This window comes from Lissotriton helveticus, chromosome 7 (genome assembly GCF_964261635.1).
Source record: "Lissotriton helveticus chromosome 7, aLisHel1.1, whole genome shotgun sequence".
NCBI lineage: Eukaryota > Metazoa > Chordata > Amphibia > Caudata > Salamandridae > Lissotriton > Lissotriton helveticus.
In genome coordinates this window covers 606,536,006-606,562,220 of record NC_136068.1, presented here as the reverse complement: position 1 = coordinate 606,562,220, position 26,215 = coordinate 606,536,006, and the positions used below count along the sequence as shown (strand labels likewise).

General features: G+C 47.2%; 1 protein-coding gene across 2 annotated transcripts in view; it reads right to left on the bottom strand.

The window, feature by feature from the left end:
- The window catches only part of SNCB (synuclein beta), a 132,405-nt gene that overhangs the window by 11,422 nt on the left and 94,768 nt on the right, over nucleotides 1–26,215 (bottom strand). For both annotated transcript variants that reach the window (XM_078652804.1, XM_078652803.1), the window contains exon 5: nucleotides 24,146–24,235. In XM_078652804.1, the coding sequence (XP_078508930.1) occupies nucleotides 24,146–24,235 (90 nt within the window). The remainder of the gene's footprint in view (nucleotides 1–24,145; nucleotides 24,236–26,215) is intronic.

The following is a 26,215-nucleotide window of genomic DNA, read 5'->3' as shown; positions in this document are numbered from 1 at the left end:
CGCTTTGATAAACCAGTCGTCTAGGTAAGGGAAGACATGGATACACTGTATCTTGAGATGAGTGGCTACTACTGCGAGACATTTGGTGAACACTCTGGCGGCCGTGGTGACACCAAATGAAAGTACCTTGATCTGGTAATGTTTGCTTGCTATCACAAATCTGAGCTACTTGAGATGAGTTGGATGAATTAGAATGTGAAACTAGGCAACTTTCAGATCTAGAGTAGACATAAAGTCACCTTGCTGTAAAAGGGGAAGTACTTGTTGAAGATCTCTGACAGTATGATTTTGTTTAACTCTCGGAAATTTAGAATAGGTCTTAATGAGCTGTCCTTTTTGGGAATTAGAAAGTACAGGGAATAAACCTCCGACCCTTGCTACTGAAGTGGGACTGGTTCTGTAGCCCCTTTGAGTAATAGAGATTGCACTTCTTGTTGAAGCAAGTGCTGGTGGTCTGGTACCAATTTGTGATATCGAGGTGGAATGTTTGGAGGGTTGTTGGTAAGCTCATCTCAGAGAAACTGTAGTAATTGCTCTATTTCGTCCCAGTGGGCCCCATCATATCTTGCTAGGGAATCTTGGGTGTTTGCAATATGCCAATGTTTAGCTGCTTGTCCATCTACATGTGTGCCAGAAGCATCAATCAGTTTTGACTCTTTATCTGGGGGAGCCGCATCCCCAGACGCTTGAGAATTAGCTTGATTTTGAGCAGAGTCAAGTGGTAACTGACCCTTAATGAAAATAGGGTCTGTTGGGGAAGGTTTGTATTTCTTATCTAGGAGTGAGGATACTAGCATGTACAGGATCTTTAAAGATGTCGTCTGTGTGCCTCAACATACCCTTATGCATAGGCAGTGTCTGACTGGACTTATGTGTTCCTAGAGTTTCAAAGAGAAAATCCTCCTCTAAGGACACTTTATGGAGCTCCACCCCATGGTACTGTGCAGCTCTAGCAATGAACTCCTGTTATGACAGATTGTCGTCAGGTGGAGATGGTCTGGCAGGATAAAGATCTGGGTCTGTGTCCAGTGGAGGATCAATTGTATAATCTGTCCAAGGATCTATTGGTAAAAGGTGTGTCATCATCATGAATGAATGAATGAATATTAGTCTTCTAAAGTGCAAACTTAGCACTGGGGTGTCAAGGCGCTGCAGGAGGGACTGTCAGACAGAAATAGAGTTGAGCCTCAGACTAATGACCCTGTAAAGAGCCAGGTCTTCAGAGCCTTGCGGAAGAGAGAGTGAGACACTTGTCCAGAAATATCAGCAGGGAGGGAATTCCAAAGCCTAGCAGCAGCGATGGAGAAGGCTCTGCCTCCCCATCTAGCTCTCTTAAACCTGGGGATTGCCAGCAAATTTGTATTGGCTGATCTAAGCTGTTTAGTGGGAATATAGCGCCTGAAAAGCCCTTTATTGCCATCTGAACCTAGGTCATAGAAGGCCTTGTGTGTAAGACAGAGAGCCTTGAACAGAATTCTGTGGTTTAAAGGGAGCCAATGCAGCTTGCTGACAGAAGCTGAGACTGAGTGGTATTTAGGGACATTCATCACCAGCCTGGCTGCTGCATCCTGCACCAGCTGCAAACGACGAATAAGGTCCTTGTTAATGCCCAAATAGAGGGCATTGCAGTTGTCCAATCTGGACAGCACTAAGGCAAGTCTACCAACTGCGGCAGTCTACCAACAATAGATCGGTCATTGACAGATTCCACTGATACGCTGGACATTCCTGCAGAGGACGCATGTAAAGCCTTGCGTGAGGTACGATTGCAATGCAGGATGCCATCATTCCCAGCAGTTTCATAAAAACTCTGGCTGGTAATGTTTGATTGGGTTAAAATTGTAGTATTGTGGACTTAATATTGCGTATCCTGGCTACATTGGGAGAGGCTACAGCTTTGAGAGTGTTGAGGGAAGCTCTTAAATAAGATTGCACTTGTGCAGGGCACAGATCAGAAGCCACCGAAGTCATCTGCGGCGTTCCTCAAGGCTCCTCGCTCAGCCCCACCCTCTTCAATGTCTACATGAGCCCCCTCGCGGCCATCGCACGCCAACACAACCTCAACATCATCTCTTACGCGACGACACCCAGCTGATCCTCTCCCTCACCAACGACCCCGCCACCGCCAGAGCCAACCTACACGAAGGGATGAAAGATGTAGCCGAGTGGATGATGAACAGCCGCCTGAAACTGAACTCAGATAAGACGGAAGTCCTCATCCTGGGATCATCACCCTCCGCCTGGGACGACTCCTGGTGGCCCCCTGCCCTCGGCATCGCACCCAAACCAACGGACCACTCACGCAACCTGGGTTTCATCCTGGACTCCTCCCTCTCCATGACCAGACAAGTCAACGCTGTCTCCTCATCGTGCTTCAACATCCTGCGCATGCTACGTAAGATCTCCCGGTAGATCCCCACCGAGACCAGGAAGACGGTCACCCAGGCCCTCGTCACCAGCCGACTGGACTACGGCAACTCCCTCTATGCCGGAACCACTGCCAAACTCCAGAAGAGACTCCAGAGGATCCAGAACGCCTCAGCAAGACTCATCCTCGACATCCCCGACACAGCCACATCTCTGGACACCTGAGAGACCTGCACTGGCTCCAGGTCAACAAGAGAATCCCGTTCCGACTCCTGACCCACGCACACAAAGCCCTACACAACCAAGGCCCAAGATACCTCAACAACCGCTTCAGCTTCTACACTCCCACACGCCAGCTCCGTTCGACCAACCACGCCCTCGCCGCCGTCCCCCGCATCCGAAGAGCCACCATAGGAGGAAGGTCCTTCTCCTACCTGGCCGCCAAGACGTGGAACTCCCTCCCGACCCACCTCCGCCGGACTCAAGACCACCTTGCCTTCAGGAAGCAGCTCAAGACCTGGCTGTTCGAGCAGTAGCGGACCTCCCCCCCTCCCCAAGCGCCTTGAGACCCTCCGGGTGAGTAGCGCGCTATATAAATGCACTGATTGATTGATTGATTGAATAACTGCCTGCTTTTGGGAGGCGAAAGAGAGGAAGTGGGATATTTTCCCCAAGAGTCCTGATAATCCCAAAGCAGGCGGACATGGTTCTATTAACCTGTGGGCTCAGAGAGAGAGAGAGTTGTCCACTATGACTCCTAGATTTTTTCCATGGGATACAGGGCAGGGACAAGAACCAAGCGTATTGGGCCACCAATCATTGGACCAGACATTCTGTTGGTTTCCAAAGATCAAGACCTCTGTTTTGTCCCCACTGAGTTTAAGATAATTCTCAACCATCCAAGAGGAGACAGCCTTCATACCGCTTTTGAAATTAGTGGCAGATTCCCTAATGCTGTGGGTGATAGACACCATGATTTGTGTGTCATCAGCATAGGACAACACCTCCAATCCAAAGCACTGACGACTTTGGCCAGTGGGGCGACATAAACGTTGAAAAGGGTTGGGCTCAGGGAGAATCCATGAGAGACTCCACATAACAGATGGTTAGGAGCCAAGTAAAATTGACTGATTTTCTCTATATGTGCCCGATCTCTAAGGAAGGAGGCAAGTAGCTTGAGGGCCGTGCCCCCAACCCTGCCTCCCTGAGCCGTTCCACCAGTCCTATGGGAGATAGGGTATCAAAGGCTGCGGCAAGGTCCAGGAGAATCAATAGAGTGGTGTATCCTGCGTCAACCTGAACACAAATATTGTTGATTACTCAGGTTAGCGCTGTCTCCGTGCTGTGAGCCATCCAGCAGCTGGTGCTCCCCTAGGTATGAGCTGAGGTGAGAGTTCAGATGTATCTCCAGACTTTTTGCTGGAACTGGCAACAGGGAGATGGGGGTGATAGTTCTTTAATTTGGCCGGATCCAGAGAGGGTTTTTTTTAAAAGAGGTTTGACCACTGCAGTCTTCCAAGGGATGGGGTACTGACCCACTTGAATAGATACATTAAGTAATGTGGTGAGGTGGGGAACAATAGCCTTCCTTCCTATTTTCAATATCTTCAAAGGGCATGATTCCACCGGGGAGCCAGATGTAATTCCCCCTAACAGGTGGTTCGTAAGCTCAGGGGAGAGGGAGGGGGGAAGGAGAGTAGCTTAGGTACCTCTGCTGGGGTTGTGACATTGTTAGAATGAAGGTGGGAGGGGTTGGGAGGGACTGATAGGGGGATCTCAGCATTAAAAGTTTCCAACAAGGAATATATACATGATTTTTGAACGGAAACAAATCAGCCATTTTGTCACAGAGCTCATGGGAGAAGTCCGTCAAGTCAGGGACTGAGGGAGAGGAAAGGGCATTAATACACTGAAAAGCTCTCTAGGAAACCTAGGGGATTCTGTAACCTTTGAGTAAAATTATACTTTTTCCTCGATATTGGCAGTTTTATATTCCCTCAGGCGTTGTTTATGTAACTCTTCCCACAGGGTTGAGGTCTGAATGCCAGAACCTTTCCTGCTTGGGACAGGATTCCCTCAATCTTCTCAGTCTATTGGAGAACCAAGGGGCAGAGGGTTTTTTTCTCGCTGCATAATGCTCCTTAAAGTGAGCTAGAGTGTTCATGGCTGCAAAGAGCCAATTGGAAAAGTCAATGACCGCCACATTGGCATCCGAGTGAAGTGGGCCACATTGGTTATTAAGTAGGTTAAGAAGAGCCTCTTTACTAATCCAACTAAGATTTCGCTTCTTCTCCATTGCCTTTTTATTGGGTGGGATTGTACACAGTACCGGGATCTGGAGATAGAAAGGAATGGCGTAATGGTCAGACCAGGAGAGAGGTGTAGGCTCTCTCACCATGATCCAGGAGTCATTAGAAAATATGCCATCTAATATATGTCCGACTACATGGGTGGGGCTCCTGAACAATTGTGGCAGACCACAGCAACCCAAAGTTTCCAAGAAAATTTGAGTGTCCTTACAAAAACTTATCAAGGTGAAAATTAAAGTCACCCATGAGGGTAAGATTCGGACTTGCCAGGAATGGTTTTATGAGGTCACTAAAATCCTGGCTAAATGATGATCTCAGTCCAGGTTGGGGATAAGTCACAACACCAGTGAAGCTTTCAGTTGGATGGATTTTATTGAGAAGTATAAGGCCTGGTTTGGATCAAGAGATGTAGTGAGTGGGTTGTTGCGACAGGTGTAGACATCCTTATAAAGAATGCCCAGAACCCCACCCATTCTACCTACCCTGTCAAATCTAGCTAGGACATAACCAGAGGGAGTTGCCTCCACAAGATCAGGACCAGAGCAATCCCTAGCCCATGTCTCAGTAATAAACATTCATCTGTATCACCTCTTTCAGGGTAAGGTAGAGGAGACTGACAAGGTGTAATGTGTAAAGGATCAAGCTGTGGTGGAGAGGGACAAGCAGAAGATGGAGTGTGTGGTAAGGACTAGAACCCACATCTTTCCTCTTCAACTGAATCTTATAGGAGCTGTCGTCATCAGGAAGCTTGTGTTTAGATGGCAGTTTAGCGTGGATATGCCCTGTGTCAGGATTAATATAGAGTTTTTTCTGTTTCGGATCCGACTTAGGGGGTACAACGTCCATGTTGGGATCCGGTTGCGGCCCGGACAGCTCTTTCGCTTTCGGCACGGAAACTTTCGGAATGTCCCTTTGAGCTGAAGATTTCCACTCCGAGGAATGTTTCTTTGGTTTGGATGTTGAAGGTTCCGGATCCGAGCCCATTTTGTGCTTAGAGCCCGAGGCTTCAGCTCGGAAGTGGGAATTGGCCGATTCGGTCTCGAGCCGGAAGGCTTGTCAGAGTGTTTTGGTGCCGAGCCAGAAGGTGGAGCGTTAGAAACCGCTTCTTGGTGCAAACCTTGGCCTAAAGGCAGAGGTGGTGCAGAAGCCTAAGATTCTTTTAGGGACGGTGGGTGGGGGTGGGAAGGGGTCTTCTGTACTCACGTCCACTTATCCCTCCGGCACATCGTTGTCCTCTAGGACAATCTGCAACTCTGATTCAGAGTCAGGCGCCACTGATGCCTGTTCTTCTTTTGCCGCTGAGACCTCCTTTTGCTCTGAGTCTTCAACAAAGAGATCCAGTGTGTCGTCTAACTGCTGCAGCGGCATCTCTCGACGTCGAGCCTGACTATCACGGAGAGTTTTTTTTATCTGTAGGATCAGCACGTGTCGCAGTCTTGTTCATTGTGCTCTGGGGACAACCACAAGTTACACAGCTGATGTAAGTCTGTATGCAAATAATTCGCTTGGCACAGGGGTCAGAATTTGAACAGAGTCCGTTCCATCGACAAGGAGCCGGACCAACGCGGATAGGCCGAAAGGCCGCCCGCGAAATTCCAATCGAAATGGAGATTTCTTGATGGCTGAGTCAAACCGTGGAGAAAATGAAACGCGTTTGAAAACAATACAGTTGAGGGTAGATTGGATTGCGCGCCAAGGGGAACCCGAGAACCGATTCTGAAACGGAGCGTCCAAACCAGATGGCGAAAAACAACTACAACTACGACAGGTTAGCCACCACTTTGGAAGTATACTGCTATATAGTCTATGCATAGCATTTGATCTACAGCTCACATGCCTCAAACGGATAATGGGCCATATGTAGGTGGCCAAATACCGGTCGTTAACGGCCGATTTCGGCCGTTACCGACCGGTATTTGGAGGTTGAGATGTAGGGGCCTTAAGAATTACAGATTCGGTAAATTTACAGAATCGGTAATTTACCGAATCGGTATTTACCGAATCTGTAATTTGAGATGTAGGTGGCACTGTAAACAGTGCCACAGGGCCTTAAGGATTCGTTATTTACCACCAACTATTAGTTGGTGGTAAATAACGAATACCTGTGTATATGCAAATCTGTGCATTTACACCTGTGCCATGTGGCACACATACATGCCCTAAGGGCATGTATGTGTGTCACATGGCACACAAGCACTGATCAGGGGTGAAACAGGGTGTCAAGGTGACACCCTGCCACCCTTGACTATTCGGTAATTTTACCGAATCGGTATTTACCTATTCGGTAATTGCCATTGATTCCTATGGGCCTCAAGGCCCATCGGAATCAATGGCAATTACCGAATCGGTAAATACCGATTCACATTTACCGAATCTTAACGATTCGGTAATTTTTACCGAGTATTTACCTATGTAGCATTTACCGATTTGTAAATACCGAATCGGTAAAATTCGGTATTTACGAATCGGTAAATACCATTTACCTACATGAGGCCCAATGTTAATTATCTACTAAGCATCTGTTCTTGGCATGTAGAGCTGTAGAGTCACATGCGCCCACCCGCCTCCACGGTCTCCAGTAGTTGTTGTAGTTCTCAATTTACATTCATAAGCATTGACGTCTCTATTCTACACTCACTAACTCCATTCTCACCCTCTGCAGGAAAACAATCTAACAATGGAGTCGATGCCCATGTGCACTATCACCAAAAGGAAGAGTCACCTTACCTCAAAACTGGAAAGACTTCTTCGAAGAAGACCAACTTGCAAACATCTGGACCCAACACTAAATGGCAGGAGTATGCAAAGCACGTGATATACAGCTCACATGCCTCAAACATAGTATTTAGGGATGTGTTGTTGTAAGGACAAGTGTAACATTACTTTTCTACATGTCCTTCTGTTAAATACCATGGACCCTACTTTATGTGCAGTGAGACCAAATTAGGGGTGCCAATAATGTGTAAAAGGAAGATTTAGGCCTGTCATAAGGGCTTATTTTAAGAGATTGCATTTGCTGATTAAAACTGCACAGCCAGGCTGCACACTATGTTTGCACTGTCACTGCAGTGGATGGCATAATCGGTGCTGCAGTCCACCAGGGTCATATAACATACACGGACTGAGTACACGTTGTACCAAGTACTAGGGACTTATAGGTAAGTTAAATATTCCAGTTGGGGTTATACCAATTTCATAATATTTAAAGGGGGAGCACAGGCACTTTACCACTGGTTAGCAGAGGTAAAGTGCACAGAGTTCAAAGATCTGGGGGTACATCATGTAAAAGATGATCAGTTCCTACATGGGCCACACCCAGCAGAATGATGGAGATGTACCTACCCCCATGAGATTTATCATCGCTTACGTGGAATAACCTTCACAGATCTCAGCAGTGGGATAGTCAGTTCCATTGTGAAGCTCATACGGTGTAGGAAGGTGGCCCACCAACAACTTGGTACCCCAGGTACATCACAGAACCCCGACTTATCTGAGACCTACAAGCCTTGACAGTCAGGCATGCCTGGGTTTGGGCCTGAAGCACTTCTGTCATGTGGCACAGGTGGTTGTCACAGCTGGAACTGAAGACAGTAATGTCACCTTGGTAGGCAGCACTGAAGTTCTCCAACTGGGCCAAGACTGGTTTAACCAACCTTTGGAAGATGGCAGGGGTATCCTTCAACCCAAAGTGCATAACCTTGAATTGCAAGGGCCCCTTTTGTGTGGCAATTGCTGGCCTCATCCTGGCCACCTCAGTTAGGGCAATCTTTCAATAACCAGATGTCAAATCAAAGGTACTAGAATCTTGGCAGCCCAAAACCCTGTCATTAAATCATCAGCTCTGGGGATAGGGTGACCATCAGTTTGGTAACTGAATTAAGGGCCCTGTAATCCAAACAGAACCGCAATTCTAGAGTGCTACCTGGTGGGGCAGACTTCGGTACCAGCACACATGGGCTGGACCAAGGATTGCATGTGGGTTCAATCACCCCCAGCTCCAGCATCTTGGAAACCTTATCTTTGAGGCTGCCTTTCGCTGTGTCAGATAGCCTGTAAATCTTAATGTTTGACAGGCATGACCCCTATATCAGTATAATGGGTGCATCAATTGGGTGGCCCTGGAATAAGTTAGAAAATAGAAAAGAACCCTGTAACTAGTGACAGTCTCTCTGCTGCTCTTCTGTCAATGTGGGCGAGGTGGTGACTCCCTCCACTAATCCATCTTGCTATTAGAAAGACAGGAGGTCTGGGGGGGGTCACTCTCTTCCTCCTCACCATCATCTTTCACCATCAGCATTGTTACTTCAGATCTCTCAAACTGTGGTTTGAGTCTGTTTACATGCAGGACCCTTATGGGGTTCCTTGATGCCGTGAGGTCCACCAGGTAGGTGACCTAACCCTATCTTTCTTTAACCTCCTAGGGCCATATCCACCGGTTCTGGAGGGCTCCCGGGCTCCACGGTCTTTATGACCCACACTTTCTGCCAGGTTGGTATTCCATCAGAGTGGTATTCTGGTTGTGCCATTGCTTTATCATCTTCTGTCTGGTCTCTAAATGCTCATGGCGCATCTTTCATGTAGCATCCCATCTAGGCTCTGAGGGCTCCCATGTAACTGGCAACATCTTGACAGGGCTTCTAGGTAGCTTGCACCCCCACCCCCTTCCCCCCATTACAAGACTCAGAGGTCCTCTTACAGGGCACCCGAACAGTAGGTCAAAAGGCTGAAGCCCACTCCCTTCTGTGGTACCTCACTGTAGGTAAACAGCAGACATGGTAACAGGACATCTTACATACATCCCAGGGGCTCTGACTGGCCCATAACCATCACTTTCAGGGTCTTGTTAAACCTTTCAGCAAGCCCACTGGTCTGGGGTTCTTTTGGTGTGAAGAACTTGTAGGTAACATGGTCTTTATGTAGGCTGACGAAAATTTGGTGCCTCTTCCAGACATTACCTCATTGGGGAAACCCACTCAGGTAACGTTTGTCGTCAGTGTGCTGGCCACACAAGCATAGTCACTGTCCTAAGGGGTATGTATTGTTTCAGGGTTCTGTGAGGCATGTTCAACCAAGACCATGATAAACCTGCTCTCTTAGCCAGGCTTTGGGTCCAGAGGCCTAACAATGTCTAGCCCCACCCTCTCAAAGGGTGTTCACACCATGGAGAACAGTTGTATGGGCACTTTATGCTTCACACGTGACTTGGTAAGTAACACAGGACCCACAGAATGCATCTGCCTTGGTCCTCATCTAGACTCCATAGAAGTGGGTGACAAGATGGTCAAAGGTTTTGACCTGCCTCAGACGAGCTGCAAGGGTATGTTATGAGCCAACGCCAGTAGGAAGGCCCAATAGCACTGGGGGTGGGAGGCACCATCACTCTAATTGGCCCAGGCTTAGCGCCCTTAGGCTCACTATACTGTAGACTATTCTCCAAATAAATGTGGTGATCACCAGAGGTGTTGCTATTTCTCTGGGCCTTTGCCTTTCGCCACAGGCCCTCAAGACTGGAGAACTCACCTTGCACCTTGCAGAGCTCTGCTTGACATGATTCTCCTTAAGCCTGCAAACCACCCTTCTCATGCAGGTCTCCCAGGGAAGAAATATCTTCTCCTGTAGGTACCGGGCCTCCTCCTGAGTGCCAGCCTTCTCCTGGACTGTGGGAACTTCCAGGGCTAGTTTCCCATGCGCTTATCCCTCCTCTTTTGGGGAGGCACCTGGGCCACTTTTTCAGGCTCCAGGTCATTCTGACTCCCCTGTTAGGCTGCTATGGACCGTGTGGTCATCAGCACCCAGTCAGGCAATCCTAACATCTCAAGATGGGACCCGAGCTTAATCTCCTTCCACATGGTATGCTACAGGTCATTCCACGACAGACAATCTACAGGCATAGCTGGACTTAGAGCTATTCTCAGAAAACCAGAGACATCTAAGGACCTACAGGTAAGCTAAGTATACCAATTAGGAGTATACTCATTTCATCATATCAGAAGGGGGCACAAGCACATTACCACTGCTTAGCAGAGATAAACTGCACAGAGTTCTATGGCCAGCAGATACAAAGAATCTGGTGGTACACCACACAAAAGATGGCCAGTACCTACAAGCACATTTCCAGAGATTATTTGGCTTCAATCTGAACAGTGGATATTAAGGAAAACTGCAAACAAGATGCTTGTAAAAGTGTCAGAGAACAAGGAAATAGGAATTATAAAATATTTTAAAGAAAAGTAAAAGAAACCCAAGATAAAGATAGAGACTAACAGCTTCATTCCACGTTATGCACAAAGAGAACAAGCATTGGGATAGTCAGTAGGTCTGGTCTTGGCAAGCTGGTGTGATGGTCAATTTTATTTATTTTTCCCAGCATATTCAGCAAATCTAAGGCAAAGAATACAAAATTAAAACATGCTACCTAACTGTGGCGGTCATGTTGTTGCAATGAAAAGTTTACTTTTAAAAAATACAACCACTTATGCTATTTTAATAGAACAGTATAGGAACTTACTAGCAAGCAGGTGTACTAATAACAGGTGTAGAAACACTTTCAGTTTTCTGGCACATTACAAGAAAATTAGATTTTTTTTACATAAAAAAGGTTATTATGGGCTTTGAATAAATGTGACATGAAGACATGATTTAAACACACATGGCCACTAAAAAATAAAATAAGATACAGTATCGAAAGAAAACTGCACTGGCAAACTAAAGTATTGGTTCAACTACCCTGGCACAGAATTGCTTTTCTTCCTCGATGGATGTACACGTGTGATCAAGAAAAATGCTGTCACAGTGCGAGAGAGCTAAGGGCTAAAGGGACTGACCAAATTCCCTATGCTACATGCTGCAGTGGGTGTGAGCGTAGTGCAAATAACACTCGAACACGCTAATAGATATAGAGTGCTGACAGAAAGCCCATCTATATATGTACATACATATGTATTTCTATTCATGTCTGTCTTTTAAGATAAGGCAAACAGACTGCTGAAGCTATCTCTAGGCCAGACCTTAAAATTGTGTGCAAACAGTTTTTATGCCCATATTTTTTCACTCAGCAGCCATTGTGAAGTGAGCACACATACTACTGATACTTGTGTAGGAAATTTCCTCTAGGTCTTACCTTTAGATAATTCTGAATACAAAACTGTGCTGTAGCGATATCGTGTAAAAACAGTAGCAATAAACATTTGAGGTTTTATTTCCACTATACACCAAAATAATATAGTAAACTGGTTCAACAAACAACCCAATACCACAAATAAGAAGTATTTTAACTGGGGTGTTTGAGACCTTAGAATGAGTCTATAACTAGGGCCAGGTCCTGCTGCAACTGCTGTGTACAAGGACACGCTAAATGGGACTAGTGCTCTCTTCCTGCCGTCAATATATGTATGGAAATAACAAAGCATTTAAACAACTTTTCCTTACCACTAAGAAGCCCTCAGAGGGACTTTGTGGACGTGTTTCATCTCACTGGGGCCATCGCAAAAGGGGCTCACCTTTGTGCAATTCAGTTATGACCCCTCAAACACTCATTTAGGATGCCTTGAGTTTCCTTTCACGATTGAAGTGAGGCAGGAGTTTGAACTAGACTCATCTTTAGAGTGTGGTCAAAAATGATTGGGATTCCGTTGTTCCCCCTCTGCAACAGCACAGACGAACCAGAAAACGATGGAATGGAATAGCGCCCAGAGGCAATCCCAGTGGATGAGACGGATTTTAAAAATCCATTGTGGTGACATTTTGACAGTATTTCGAAACATTCTGAAACAGTGAAACTGATACTTCTAAAATCTAGCTCAATTCATCTAAAAAATAAATAAATAAATAAATAATAGTTCATAAAGTGCAGCCCTCCCACACAGCTGTTCATCCTGGAAATAAGTTTGCGATATTGCAGAGCAGCTTGAAAGATATTCACTAAGATTCCATAATAGAGGGAGGAGCTTCGCGCGCATCCGAGATGGCCGCGTGAGCACAGGGCTCCCGAGACCCTCGCCACCTCCCGCATCTATCCTGAATTCTATCCTGATTACGAAGACGGGTTATTGAAGACGCGACCCAGATGATATAATAGCTGCTTTCAGAAATTGATTTGGACTCCGGGAACCGCAACTACGATACTTTGAACTTTCGTGGCCTGCTCCACGGAGCTACCCGGGGCTCGAGTCATTATGGTGCCCAGGCAGTAGTTGAATAACAACGGCCTGCGGGGCTCTGTTCACGACCTTGGAGTTAACTTTCGGTTTCGTTTTGGTTCTTTGGCCTCCTCCTATCTCAGGTCCGCTCTGGTAGCCCGGGATGCAGCTGGACCCCGCAACTTCACCGTGTGCCAACTGCTGAGTGTTTATGGTTGTGGTGATATCCTGCTGAAATTCGCTTTTGGAGATCCCGGTGGGTGAATCGTGAGTAGTCATTTTTACCAGGTCTCAAAGGCCCCTCCGGGGCGCAACACCCACTATGACGGGCAAACCCGATAGCGAGAAACGGAAGACCAAGACCAGTCACCGGGGGGGGTACTATTCAATCGAACATTATGGATCGCTATACCCATCCTAAGGGGTCCCCCGGTGGTGCGAGTAAGTCTCTGGAAGAGGCAGGTGACGGCTCAGCCGTGGCGGATGATTTGACTCTGCAGGATGTCATGGGCGCCATTGCTAGTATGAAGACCTCCATTGGCCAGCAATATGAGGCTTTGGGCCTTAATCTTGACACTGTGGCAATCGACGCCAATTTGATCAGGGTGGACTTATCAAAGACTAACGAAAAGGTCAAATCCTTAGATTTGAAGACCTCCAGCCTTGTGACTGATGTGTCCGATTTACAGACGGAGGTTCGCAACCTACGATCCTCCAATGATCTCTTTGCTCGTCGGCTGGAGGATTTTGAAAGTCGGGCCAGACTTAATAACGTACGTATTATTGGGGTCCCTGAAAAATCGGAAGAACCAGCTGCAGATCTCCTAGTGGAGGACCTCATCCTAAATCATCTCGCCCCCAAAGGCCTGAGCAACTTCTTTGCGGTGGAACGTGCACACAGAGTGCCGGATGGGAAGCCGAAGCAGGGTGCCCCTCCGCGGCCTATCATCGCCAGAATTTTCAACTTCAGAGATAGAGACGCTATCCTGCAGGCATCACGGGTGGGCGGCCCCACGAAGTTCGAAAACACTACGGTGAGCTTCTACCCAGATTTCACCCAGTTCGTTCAGAAGCAAAGGATGGGGTTTCAGGGGGTGAAGCGATGACTGAGGGACATGGGTATAAAATACGCTATGCTCTTCCCAACTCGGCTGCATATTGAATACGAGGATCAGACGTTTTTCTTTGACCGCCCTGAGAGAGTGAGTGACTGGCTTGATACATTGCCTACGCAGCGTGATCGCACGGAACATTCTGGAGGAGCTGAAGGTGGCCCGTTGGAACAGGAATGAGAAGTGGTTTCTGGTTTCCGGACATTGTGCATCATTTGCAGCTGTAGTTCGATGGCTTTTACACTTGCGTTACTTATGGTGGGATACCCAGAGGTGGCGGGGGGAGTGGGACTCTTTCCTCCTCCGGGTTTCTTTTTGTAGAATAGTTTAATGTTAGGGCGACAGGCACACTGCAAATTGGGGTGGCTTTTGAGTCTAACGCAGGGGTGCAGGGTGGGGGGGGTTGTATTAGGTATTTGTTGGGGGGTGGGGGGGGTGTTTGGGTGTGTTTCATTTTTTCTCAAGGCAACGTATTGTTTTACTTCTGGATCTCGGTGTTGGGTTCGCTATGGGGTGGGTTCTGCATTCACTTCTGGGATGGGGGTAGGGGGTTGAAGTTGCCGTGTTGGAATGTTAACGGGTTGGGGGATAGGATAAAACGTGGTGTAGTGTTGCAACTACTGAGACGCCTCTCCCCTGATGTAGTGTTACTGCAAGAGACACATCTGATCAGAAACACATGCCGTGCTATGAATAGGCGAGGATATCGTCTTGCTGCACACTCTGGATTCACTACTGGTTCTAGGGGGGTGGGTATTCTAGTTAAGAGCTCCCTCCCCCTGGAGGTAGACGACATAATCCTCGACGACAGGGGGCGCTACGTTGCTCTCACTGGTAGGTGGGAGGGGAAGACTATCTCACTGCTTTCTGTATATGTCCCACCTGGTCTGCAGACTACGACTTTTGCTGATTTGGGGAGTGTAGTTCTGGGGCTTCCAGAGGGCATTCTGGTGATGGGTGGAGATTTCAATTCTGTCGTCTGTGGTAGGGAGGACCGCTACCCCCCCAGGGACCTCACGAGATCACAGTCTTGGCTGAGTGGCTTTCTGGAGACGCTGGGACTGGTAGATTGTTGGAGGCTGCTGCATCCGGGACAGGCGCAATACACCTTCCACTCTGGTGCTCACGGTAGTCACTCTAGACTTGACTATGTCTTGATGCCAGCAGCACAGGCCTCGTCGGTTCGGGAAGTTAGACACCTGGCCCGGGGTATTTCAAATCACTCCCCACTGTGGCTTTTGATGGACACGAGGATGGGAGCTGAGGGTCGAGTGGCCCCGATCAATCCTTGGTATCTCCGTAACCCCAAAACCCGGGCAGAGTTGGTTAAGTCTCTGAATCTGTATTTTGCTGAGAATGTGGGGTCTGTGTCCTCTTCTGTTTCACTGTGGGAGGCTTTCAAGATGGTTATCCGTGGACAGGCGCTGTCATTGATCGCTGGTGTCAAGAAAAGCAAAAATGAGGCGGTGGTCGGCCTCGAGACCGAAATAGCTGAGCTGGAAAGCGATTTGGAGTTGGGTATCACACCTGATAAGGTTCATGTCCTCAGTCTCAAACAACTTGATTATAGGGCATAGGTAACGGACGCTGCTAGAGTTATGAGTAGAGAGCAGCAGGGACGGCTATATGAGGTGGGAGACAAGGCTGGGAAATTGATTGCTTGGTTAGACAGAAAGGAGAGGGCGAGTCGTGTGGTTCCTGTGATTGAGAGAACAGATGGAGTGCGAGTGACTAACCCTGTTGAGATTGTTGAATGTTTTGATGAACATTTTCGAAATGTGTATTCCCCAGTTTCTGATAAACCAGAGGAAGACTCACATCTGCTGTTACTAGATATTGCGTTGCCTTGCCTGTCGGATTCAGATAGGGACCTGATGGACGCAGCACTTTCAGTTGACAAGGTGGCACTCGCTATTTTTTCTGTCCGTTCGGGAAAAGCTATGGGGCCTAATGGTCTCCCCATCGAGCTTTACAAGCTGCGTCCTGACAAAATGGCCCTGTATCTTCGTGATATATTCCTGGAATCGCGAGACATCGTCTCCCTCCCCCGTGATCAGCGGCTTTCGACCATTGTGGTGATTCATAAGGAAGGGAAGCCGCGGGATCGCTGTGCATCTTATAGGCCGATTTTGCTTCTAAATGCGGAGCCCAAGATCCTCGCAAAGTTGCTGGCAAACCGCTTGATAAAGGTAATCAGTGACCTGATCCATCCGGATCAATCCGGTTTCATTCCACATCGCAATACAGAATTGAACTTGCGGCGCTTGCATGGCGTTCTCGCGAGAGAAGCGTCACTGCGTGAACCGGCCATCTTGGCTTCCTTGGACGCTACGATGGCCTTTCATACAGTGGAATGGCCGTATCTTTGGGCTGCCCTTGCAAAGTTCGGTTTTGGCCCTGGTTTCATTGGCTGGGTGAAACTTTTGTATGAGGAACCATTGGCTCAGATTGTGGCGAATGGTCGGGTTTCTACGTCCTTTGTTCTTGGGAGGGGCACGCGGCAGGGGTGTCCGTTGTCCCTGCTTCTTTTTGCCCTTGCCTTGGAACCCCTGGCTGCTTGGCTGCGGTGGGAGCCATCGATGAAGGGTATTCAGTGGACCCCAGACTTTGAGGATCGAATATCACTCTATGCAGACGACATCTTGTTGTATCTCACATCGCCTCGAAAGTCGTTGATTGTGCTGTTTGATGTGCTGAACTCGTTCGGGAGGAACTCCGGCCTTGTGATTAATTGGTCCAAGTCCTGTGTCTACGTACTCTCGGGTGACACTCCCTCTTTGCCGCGCGGTTGCCCCATACAGGTAACGCAGATGGGATTTAAGTATTTGGGGGTCTTTATTACATTAGACCCCGGGGTCCGTTACGATCGTAATCTGCTTCCTCCGCTCCAACGGTTAAAATCTGACGTTGTAGCCTGGCGCAGACTCCCATTGTCCCCCCTCGGGCGTGCAGCTCTTTTCAAAATGATGTGCTTGCCGCAGTTTTTATTATTGCGCTTCAGAACACATTTGATGTCATTCCGGCGAGCTATTTCCGGGAGGTGGAGAGTTTGCAGAGGCGATTGATATGGGATGGACGTTCACGTATCGCCCTCGCCAAGCTGACGCTTCCCTGGTATGACGGCGGTATCGCACTTCCGGATATTAGGCGATACTATTGGGCCTCTCAGCTGGGAGCGATTAATCATGTAATGTACGGTCCTGCGTTAAATCCGGCGTTTGAGATGGATAAGTGGCTGCTACCGGGTGGAGATTATAACAGGGCGTTTTATTCCAAATCTGCAGGAGGGAAACTTTCGGGACCCACTAAGATAGCGGTGCGAGTGTGGCAATGTGCGAATGCGGCAATGGGATGGAGGGATCGACTGACCCGGGCGACTCCGCTCTTTGCGTCTGAAAGTCTGGGCAGCCTGTGGAAGACGAAAGGTTTTGAGAAGTGGGATATGATCGGTATTTGCAAGGTGAGTGATCTCTGGGCCAAAGGTAGGATTAAGACCTTTGAGGAGTTGAAGGTAGAATATGAGCTGAGTGACAAGGAGTTCTTCCGTTATGTGCAGATTCGCCATGCGTTGAGTTCGGTTTTCCTGAAGGTATTGTTATCCCGGAATCATCCCCACTCGAAGATCGGGTGCTTGACGGATATGTTCCCGACAGCACTATTTCTTTGATATATAAGAAATTGATTAACGATCGAGCGGACCTGTTGGCGCAACTCAGAGAGTTCTGGACCAGTGACGGTCTAGAGTTGGATGACGAGGACTGGCAATATCCTCACCTAAGGAGGTCGCGATTCCGACCCGTCTCCGACTCGTACAGCTTAAGATCCTGCATCGGATTTATGTGACCGGCCCTCGCCTGATTCATATGGGTTATTCTGTGGATGGGTTGTGTAAGCTTGGATGCGATTTAATTGGTACTTTCCTCCACATAATTTGGGAATGTCCGGAAGTGGTAGTGTTTTGCAGTCGAGTGCATGCTGTGATGGAGGAGGTCACGGGTGTTGCGCTGTTGCCTGAAGCCAGGCGTTGTTTGTTGAATGGTTGGGAACCAACTGATTATGATGTGGCACAGACTCAGTGGGCGACCCTTGGGAATATGGTCGCCAAGAGAGATATTGCGCAGTTGTGGGGTTCCCAGAGACCGCCCACGGTCTTGGCATGGAAGGAGAACATGGACTGGTGTATGTTTAGAGAGAAGACGGTGTATGTGGCACACGGCAGACGTAAGAAGTGGGGTAAAATCTGGGCCCAATGGAACTCCTACCGGGGTGATATATGTACACCTCCCCTCGCTGATGTTATGGATGTTCCTCTTTTCCCCTGACCCGACATTCCTAGTGTTGTTTAAGCCTCAATGTATTATGACTCTGATTTCCCCCCTGCCCCCCTCGCACTGTTGATTTGTATTAAATTGTACTGCACTTTCCTCCCTCCTTGAACACATATCCAGCTGTATTGCCTTTTATTGCCTTGTTGGTTTATTTTTTATTAATAATAAAAAGAGTTACAAAAAAAAAAAAGATTCCATAATAGACATAGGTAAGGGTTTCATAAGAAGCGTCATTTTTAATATGGGAAAAGTGACACACCGACGGCGCAAGGGGCTTAAATAAAATCCCCTTAGAGTGCAGGTGGCATAGCTTAGCAACAAATCAGCGACATCCACCAGCCAACCAAGCAGAAACAATTCTGCTGGAAGTGTGAACAGTGAGTCCACGTGACATCCGTCCTCGTGCCTGGTGGCAGGCTGAGTTCGTGGGGAGATAAACAGGGCAAGTTGAACACAATAAAGCACCAGGAAGCGATCACAAGACCTTCCAAATAAATAGAAAAAGATTTACACTTGGATTTGAGATTAAAATTAGAATTGCGTAGCATCATCCGTGGTATTTTATAGTATGTCACATCTACTAACTTTAATAAGCATATTAAAACTTAAGAAATCGATTATGATAATCCTGAAAAAATATAAAAGGTACGCACGATTCTAGAAAGTTCTTCACACATTTACGGTTCTATGTCAAAATAGCGAGTACAAACATAATACCTGCCATAATGATCGTAGGCAAAATATCCATTAACACAATATCATGAACGTAAGAGGTATGTACAGATTTACAAATATTAACTCCACATTTAAGTACCTTGAAGATATCTATATCTTAATCTATTTCTAAATCGGTATCTATGTATATTGGTATAAAAACATACATCAAGATACATAAATGTGGAGTTAAGAACAATACATTCTTTTTATTTATTCTTGTTATTGTTATTATGCAGTGGCACCAACATATAACACTTTAACGTAACATGAACCAACCAGGTGGAGAAGCATCGTCCCACTGCTCTCGGAGAAGGAAAATAAAATGATAATAACATTGTTATTATCATTTTATTTTTCAGAGCTACTGGGCTGGGTTTGGGCAGGGCTGGTACCACAGGGGGAGGAGTGGTTTGCACACCCTAAGTGAGCATTAAGGTTGGGCAACTGTCTTGGGCCGGCCAAACAGTCATGTGCACTTTGCATGTTCCCCACCAGGGTGCAATACATAGCCTGGTGAGGTACATGCACAGGCTCCCGGTCCCCGTCTGAGCGCCAAACAACAGCGCTCAGACCAATCACAATGCTGTATTGCAGCGTGTTGATTGGCTTAGAGGAGCCCGTGTGCTTCCTCCTTTTGGGTCGAAGCAACAGAGGAGGCGAGATGGCGGCCAGCGACTGTCAGGATGTAAGTGTTTTTTTTAAAATATTTTGTCCCCGTCACGCCACCCCATTCCCTGCCAGCCACCACTGGAACCAACAAAACCTCTCAGTCACTGCAGCATATAACTATTCAGGATATGGAATGTGACAGTTTTGATATTAATCAGACAGTACTCAGTTCCATAGAGATAGCAAGTCCATTCTTGGGGCCGTAGGTATACAAAACCCCCAAGACTAACCCTCCCCCCAGGGTGTGCGGTGGCCATCAGGTTTATTTCCCTCTTACATTCTCTCTCCCTCTACCTCTGACTATGGGTCCCATATCTTTGCAAATTTCCAGGGGCACCCCTTGCCTAGTGTATCAGATCCCCTGCCTGCTTGCACCAGTCTATCAACGCCATGGTCTGAGCAGACCCCCAATATCATATCACATCCCATTATTTCACCACCAGTGCTGTGTTGCACAGGAGGAGTGTGTATCTATCCAGGGTTACATCCCCCCAGAGACCCAGGTGGATCCGTTGGGGGGGGGGGGCTACAGCCTCTCACAACACCCCAGAAAGCGTCCATTGCATCTCTGTCCAAAATACTCTCAGTTTTGGTTAGTCCCACAGCGTTTGGACCAACGTTCCCCTTTGGCCACATCCCCTTGGGCATCGGTCAGAGTCGCTACGTCCCATGGCATGGAGCAATGTGTGCATAAAGTAAGCTTGTGCCGCAGCTTCAGCTGTATAAGCCAGAACCCCACCCGGATGGCAACCTTCCTGGGGTACCTGCAGGCCGGACCCCACTCACCATCTTCCAGCCCGCAAGAACAGTACATTTACACTTACCTACCTATTCTTACCTTCATAATATTGTCATAGTCGTGTTCTAGCTACAATAATTGTGTAGGATGATATTCAAAAGTTGATATTACAGTTGAATACCACTTGCTTGATCGCAGAGTGACTAGGGCAGCCCTTGAAGATCAGGCAAGCTATGGTGGCTCATGGAGTGGATAGGAAGGTGGGTGCTCTGGTGATGAAACACGTGCTGACTTAGGGCCTGATTTAGAGGTTGACGGATGGGTTACTCCATGACAAATGTGACCGACATCTCATCTGCCTTATTACAAGTGCATCACATCGAATGGCACTTGTAATAAGACAGACAGAATATCTGTCATGTTTGTGACTAAGTAATCCACCCGCCAACCTCGAAATCAGGCCCTCAGTCCCAGCTTCATTCTCTTGGACGAAGTTTAAGGCACAAATGTAACCCATGTGTATGGCCATCTCCCAAGCTACGTTAAATACAGTGCTTAATTTGAGCCAGTGGTTTCTGGTGTTCAGCACCGGCACTTAACCATCAACACCGGCACTTAAGCAACATTTAAGGACACATTAATTTATGGTAGGCACAGCGAGATTAAGTGAATGCCCAAAATCACAGGATATTGAGCCGACACTGAGACTAGAACCTGGTTCCCCAGCTCCAAAGTCGGCAGCTCTGGCCATTACCTCACATCCTCTCCCCACTTTCAGGGCTTGTTGGTTCTGTGTTAGGCAACACTAACGGGAGAAATGGGCAGGCTGAAGCTGCCGCCTGAAGAGAGCTCCGTCACTTTTTTTTTTTTTTTTTACATATTAACAACTAGTTCAAACTCAGGTTCTCTGCAGAATGTTTCCCTCAAGGAGATTTACAGGTGCAGCTAGCATTCTTACATCGATTTTCCCAGAATACCTATTGTTTCCTAACCTTTGAAAAAAATCTTTTCAGGACTTATTTTCGTGAAGTAGAAGCACTTTGAGTGTGATTCGTTAATAACCTAACGGTGGGAAAATGTGTTTTTTTTATTTTGCTAAAGTTTTCAAAATGTAATAAAAAGATCACATAATTCTTTTTAGCATGGGTTGCCCGCATTTCACATGATTTGATTTTTTTTTTATGTGAGAGCATGATATGCATAAAAAAAGTAATTACAAGATAACAGAAGGAGACGTTTGAAGGAGCTATTTTCTGCATGGACCACTCTTCCGGAGGGCAAAAATTAAGTAAAATCATGTAATGCGAAATTTCAACAAAGTTTGCAAATTTCACGGATGTAAATTAAGCTTTTCCAAGGTCTACAAAACACCTTATCAGCAGCGCCCTCTGAGATGAGAACGAATGTATTCTAAATAAATGGCTGCCTTATTCCAACAACCACAAGATGGCAATATAAGATCACCAACTTTCAAAATCAACCTGCAAGATGTTCATATCAGTGGAGAGCATTTCAGGCAGGTTTCCAAGAACTTAATAAGGTCTAATGTAAAAGCAAATAAAGTAAGGAAAACAAAATCCTAATAATAAAACCAGGCGATTTCATAACAGGGAAATGTCCCTGAGAGGCAGTTGGGGGGTGTAGAATTACCAGTCAGTCACACATCAGGCTGTGAGGGCTGACTAATGGCCAAGGTTTTTGTTCATTTTCAAATGTGGGAGGACTGCCCCTGGTGTAAACGCCTTTCAAATGCACCTGTCTGTAGTGAATTATGTGGGCTTCTCCATAACTGCCAACTTGAAGAACAATCTCACTGTGTGAAGAGGGGGCGGGGCATTGAAGGGGCGGGGCTACTTTTGAACATCAACCCTCCCTCAAGCTCGCCCCACCCAAAAAGGCTTGCTGAGGCTGGCGCCGATGTCCTGCGGCATTTTCACACCCCTTAAGGGACGTCAGCTCGAAAACCATTATTTACAGTGGTTTTCAGCTCGTTTTCTCTGCCACCGCGTAATATCGGCTCCTTCCCAGAAGACAGTGTGATGGGAGCCGATATCGTGTGTCACATGGTGGCACCGTGCGAGCTGGCAGGTGTGCTTCTCTGTAGGCCCCATCAGTGGACTGTTTGGTTTGCGTCCCTATGCTCTGTACCTCCCCATCACCTCAGCCTTCCTTCAGGTATGCCAATTATCATTCATCGGCAGTATTACTCACACTGTAGAAAGCCGTCTCATTCCAGAGTGCCACGCAGGGGATAATTTAAAGCTTAATGCGTAGACCACCAAATAGCTGGAGCTGCAAAGGCACCATTCATGTCCACCCAGCCCACCTAAACTAGAGTTTCCCTCTGAATCAGTAGGTTTTTTCACCTACTTTTCTCCTGCCTCCTTGATGGGAGCTGCTTCAGTAAAGAAGAAGCATTGGCAAAGCCAATTGTTTGGCTTGCATAATGAATCCTTACTAAATCATTAAAAAAGCCTGCTGCCAAAAATATGTATATGCAATGAGTCTACGATATAAAGAATGTATTGTGCAATGATTCAGGGTATTTTTGAGATGTAAAATAGTCCATTATGAAGTGCAATGAAAGCATGCCGTAGGAGGCTGAAGGATACAGCAAAACAGCCAATGGCAAGATACGAGTGAGAGCTAATCCTATGGGTGAAGCTAAATCACACTTTGTGTATATTTTATAATATTCTTTCAGACAGTTGCCCTGTCAAACCCTGGAGCCCAACAGTTGTTTGCACCCGCTTTGCGCGCCCCCAGGGCACTTTGGTATTATAGAAGGGGACGTATACGCTTGTGCATCCCCTTCTATAATACCGATATCGCTGGCACACTTAAAGCACTAGTACTATCAACAGAGGGTGGTCTCTCATTTGCACAGGGGCGTGTACTATGCAAATGAGGGAATTCCTTTGACTCTGCACCCGTGCCATTTTACAGACGCAGGCGCAGAGTCAAAGAAGCCCTAAGGAGGCGCACTGACAGTGCCATTTAAAAGGTGGCGCACTATCAGTGCGCCTCCTGACAGCAGCCCTCTGCAGGGGGTGAAGGGGGTCTCATGGTCCCCCCAGATATCCCCTTACAGGCGGGTACAGTCACTGACTGCACCCACCTGCAAGGGGATCTCTATTACCCTGTAAAAGTGCAGGCAGGTGCCGCCTGCACTGTGAAAACACAGAGTAGCTGCTCCTTTTTTCATATGAATGCACAGCCTTGGGGGCAGCACAAGTCTGCGGCTGCCCTGGGGGCAGCGCATACATCATAATAGGGCGCATTGTTTTAGTTTGCACCCGGCGACCTTTTAAAAGGTGTGCCGGGCGCAAACAATCACAATGCATAATACGGCCCCAGATCCTTTAGAGCTTATTTTCATTTCTTGCACACAGGCTGCCAAAGTGTGTCATTAAAACAATCAATGTGCCTGAATCGCTGGCTGTTTTCTCCCTGTGTCTGGGGTACATGTGTTTATATTTCCTTTACAGTGTTAACATGATGTATATGGCCGCCCCTGCAGGCGGGAATGGCACTGGGGGCCTACCATGAGCCATCTCCATCAATGTGTCCTGTTTTCCTGTTACCACCCACCTCTAAATGAGGCCAATACACTTTTCATATCTGGAAAACATTGTTAAAATAACATTTTGGCTGCCCCTAACCTGTGAAATATCCCACTTGAGGACTCCCAGGGCTTTTGGTCTCTCTTACGTCGCTGTTGGAGCTCCCCTGATACCCTCCAGCACTTCTAGCAGACCAGACTCACCTGAGGCGGCTCTTCATAGTTTTCCCCTTCTGGCTCTAGCAGTGGCTCAGCTCCGGAACCTTCCATGACCTCCTGGCCGACCTCCTCAGGCTGCAGTGGGTAAAGGAAACAAAGATGGAGTGACTCATTTGTAAATAATGCTATAACCCTCTAAGGCATCATAACAACAAATGCTACCAATGCCTTCAACAGTGCATAAAATAACCTAACTTGTGTATTTGTAAAGCCCACGTCCACCCAGAAGGGTATCTTGGCACTGAATAACAGATGTTTATTGTTACTCAACTCAATGGTACTCATTTCATCAAACTCAGAAGGGTAAAAGGCTGAGTGGACCTGCCGGGACTTGAACCTGTGAAAATGAGGTCAAACACAGGCCCCTACAGTGGGCGCAATGGTCCACTAAGCCACCAGACCCTGCCTTGGCACTCCAGAAGAAGCCAGAGAATGATGAGGTTACGTGGTGTGACAGTGATATATGAAGTCTCCATGCAGGGTAGTATGTTTCTCTCACTGTGAGGACACGTCTCCATACAGCATTGTTGTGCCCTTTTAAAAGCAGGGGCGTGACGAAGTCCCAAGTCATATACGAACCTTCAGCTTGACCTGGCTGGTTATCCAATAGCAAGTTGCTTTCTGGGACTTGAAGTTTTACCTTCAGTTTTAGGGTATTGGCTAAAAAAACAATAGCAAGCAAAGCGATTTTGACTAGAAAGGACTGGTGGCATGTGTTGCAGCTGACAAGGAGCAACTTGGCCACCATGTTAGAGATGCAGCCTTGAGATATACATATCTAGAAGAGCGACTAGCGAAACTGTCTGAAAACCCCTTAAAGCAGAGGCAAAGCTACTGAAATGTCAGGCTTCAGGCAATGACATTCTAGTGCTTGCAGAGTCTCTAAATGGCCTGTTCCCATGAGGCACAGGGTCAGAGCTGATTTGCATATAGCCAGTGTCTAACCCAGGGTGGTGTGGAGTGCAAAAAAACGATGGATTTAGGCCCAGATCCTTGTACTGGGGTGAATGTATGACATTGTCCTACATTCTGTCCATCAACTGTGTTTTTTGCAATTTTCACCCCGAGTGGGCTGGGTATGCTCAGACGTGAGTCCCAGGCTCTCCACACCACTGGAGTCAAGCCATCCAGGCTGAATGAAGGCTGATAGCCAGAAACCGGTCCTTGGATGCTTGATTCCGGTCTGGGAAAGACATGGCTTGGTAGTTCGGAGTGGACTGTTCCCAATGAGGCACAGGGTCAGAGCTGATTTGCATATAGCCAGTGTCTAACCCAGGGTGGTGTGGAGTGCAAAAAAACGATGGATTTAGGCCCAGATCCTTGTACTGGGGCGAATGTATGACATTGTTCTACATTCTGTCCATCAACTGTGTTTTTTGCAATTTTCACCCCGAGTGGGCTGGGTATGCTCAGACGTGAGTCCCAGGCTCTCCACACCACTGGAGTCAAGCTATCCAGGCTGAATGAAGGCTGATAGCCAGAAACCGGTCCTTGGATGCTTGATTCCGGTCTGGGAAAGACATAGCTTGGTAGTTCGGACTGGACTGTTCCCATGAGGCACAGGGTCAGAGCTGATTTGCATATAGCCAGTGTCTAACCCAGGGTGGTGTGGAGTGCAAAAAAACAATGGATTTAGGCCCAGATCCTTGTACTGGGGTGAATGTATGACATTGTTCTACATTCTGTCCATCAACTGTGTTTTTTGCGAGTCTCTAAATGGCACCTCTTCCTACTTTTAGGATATATAAATATATTTTTGTATTCTTGCTGCTATAGTAGTGAACGTTTATGGTTCACCGAAAGTGATGCCCTTTCTTCTGTTTTGTACTAGTACTAATTCAAAAAAAGAAACATTTTGTGAATTCAAAAGTCTGATGAAGCACAGGAGGCTGAGTCCTGAACTTGAGAAAAAGGAAAACCATGCACAATAGAGGTGTAGAAATGACCTACAAACTATAACATCAGAGGGATTTCTACATATCACAAGCATGCACACACATGCACACACATGTGTTGCATGGTGGGTTGCTTTTATTGCCAAAATGCATAGGTATC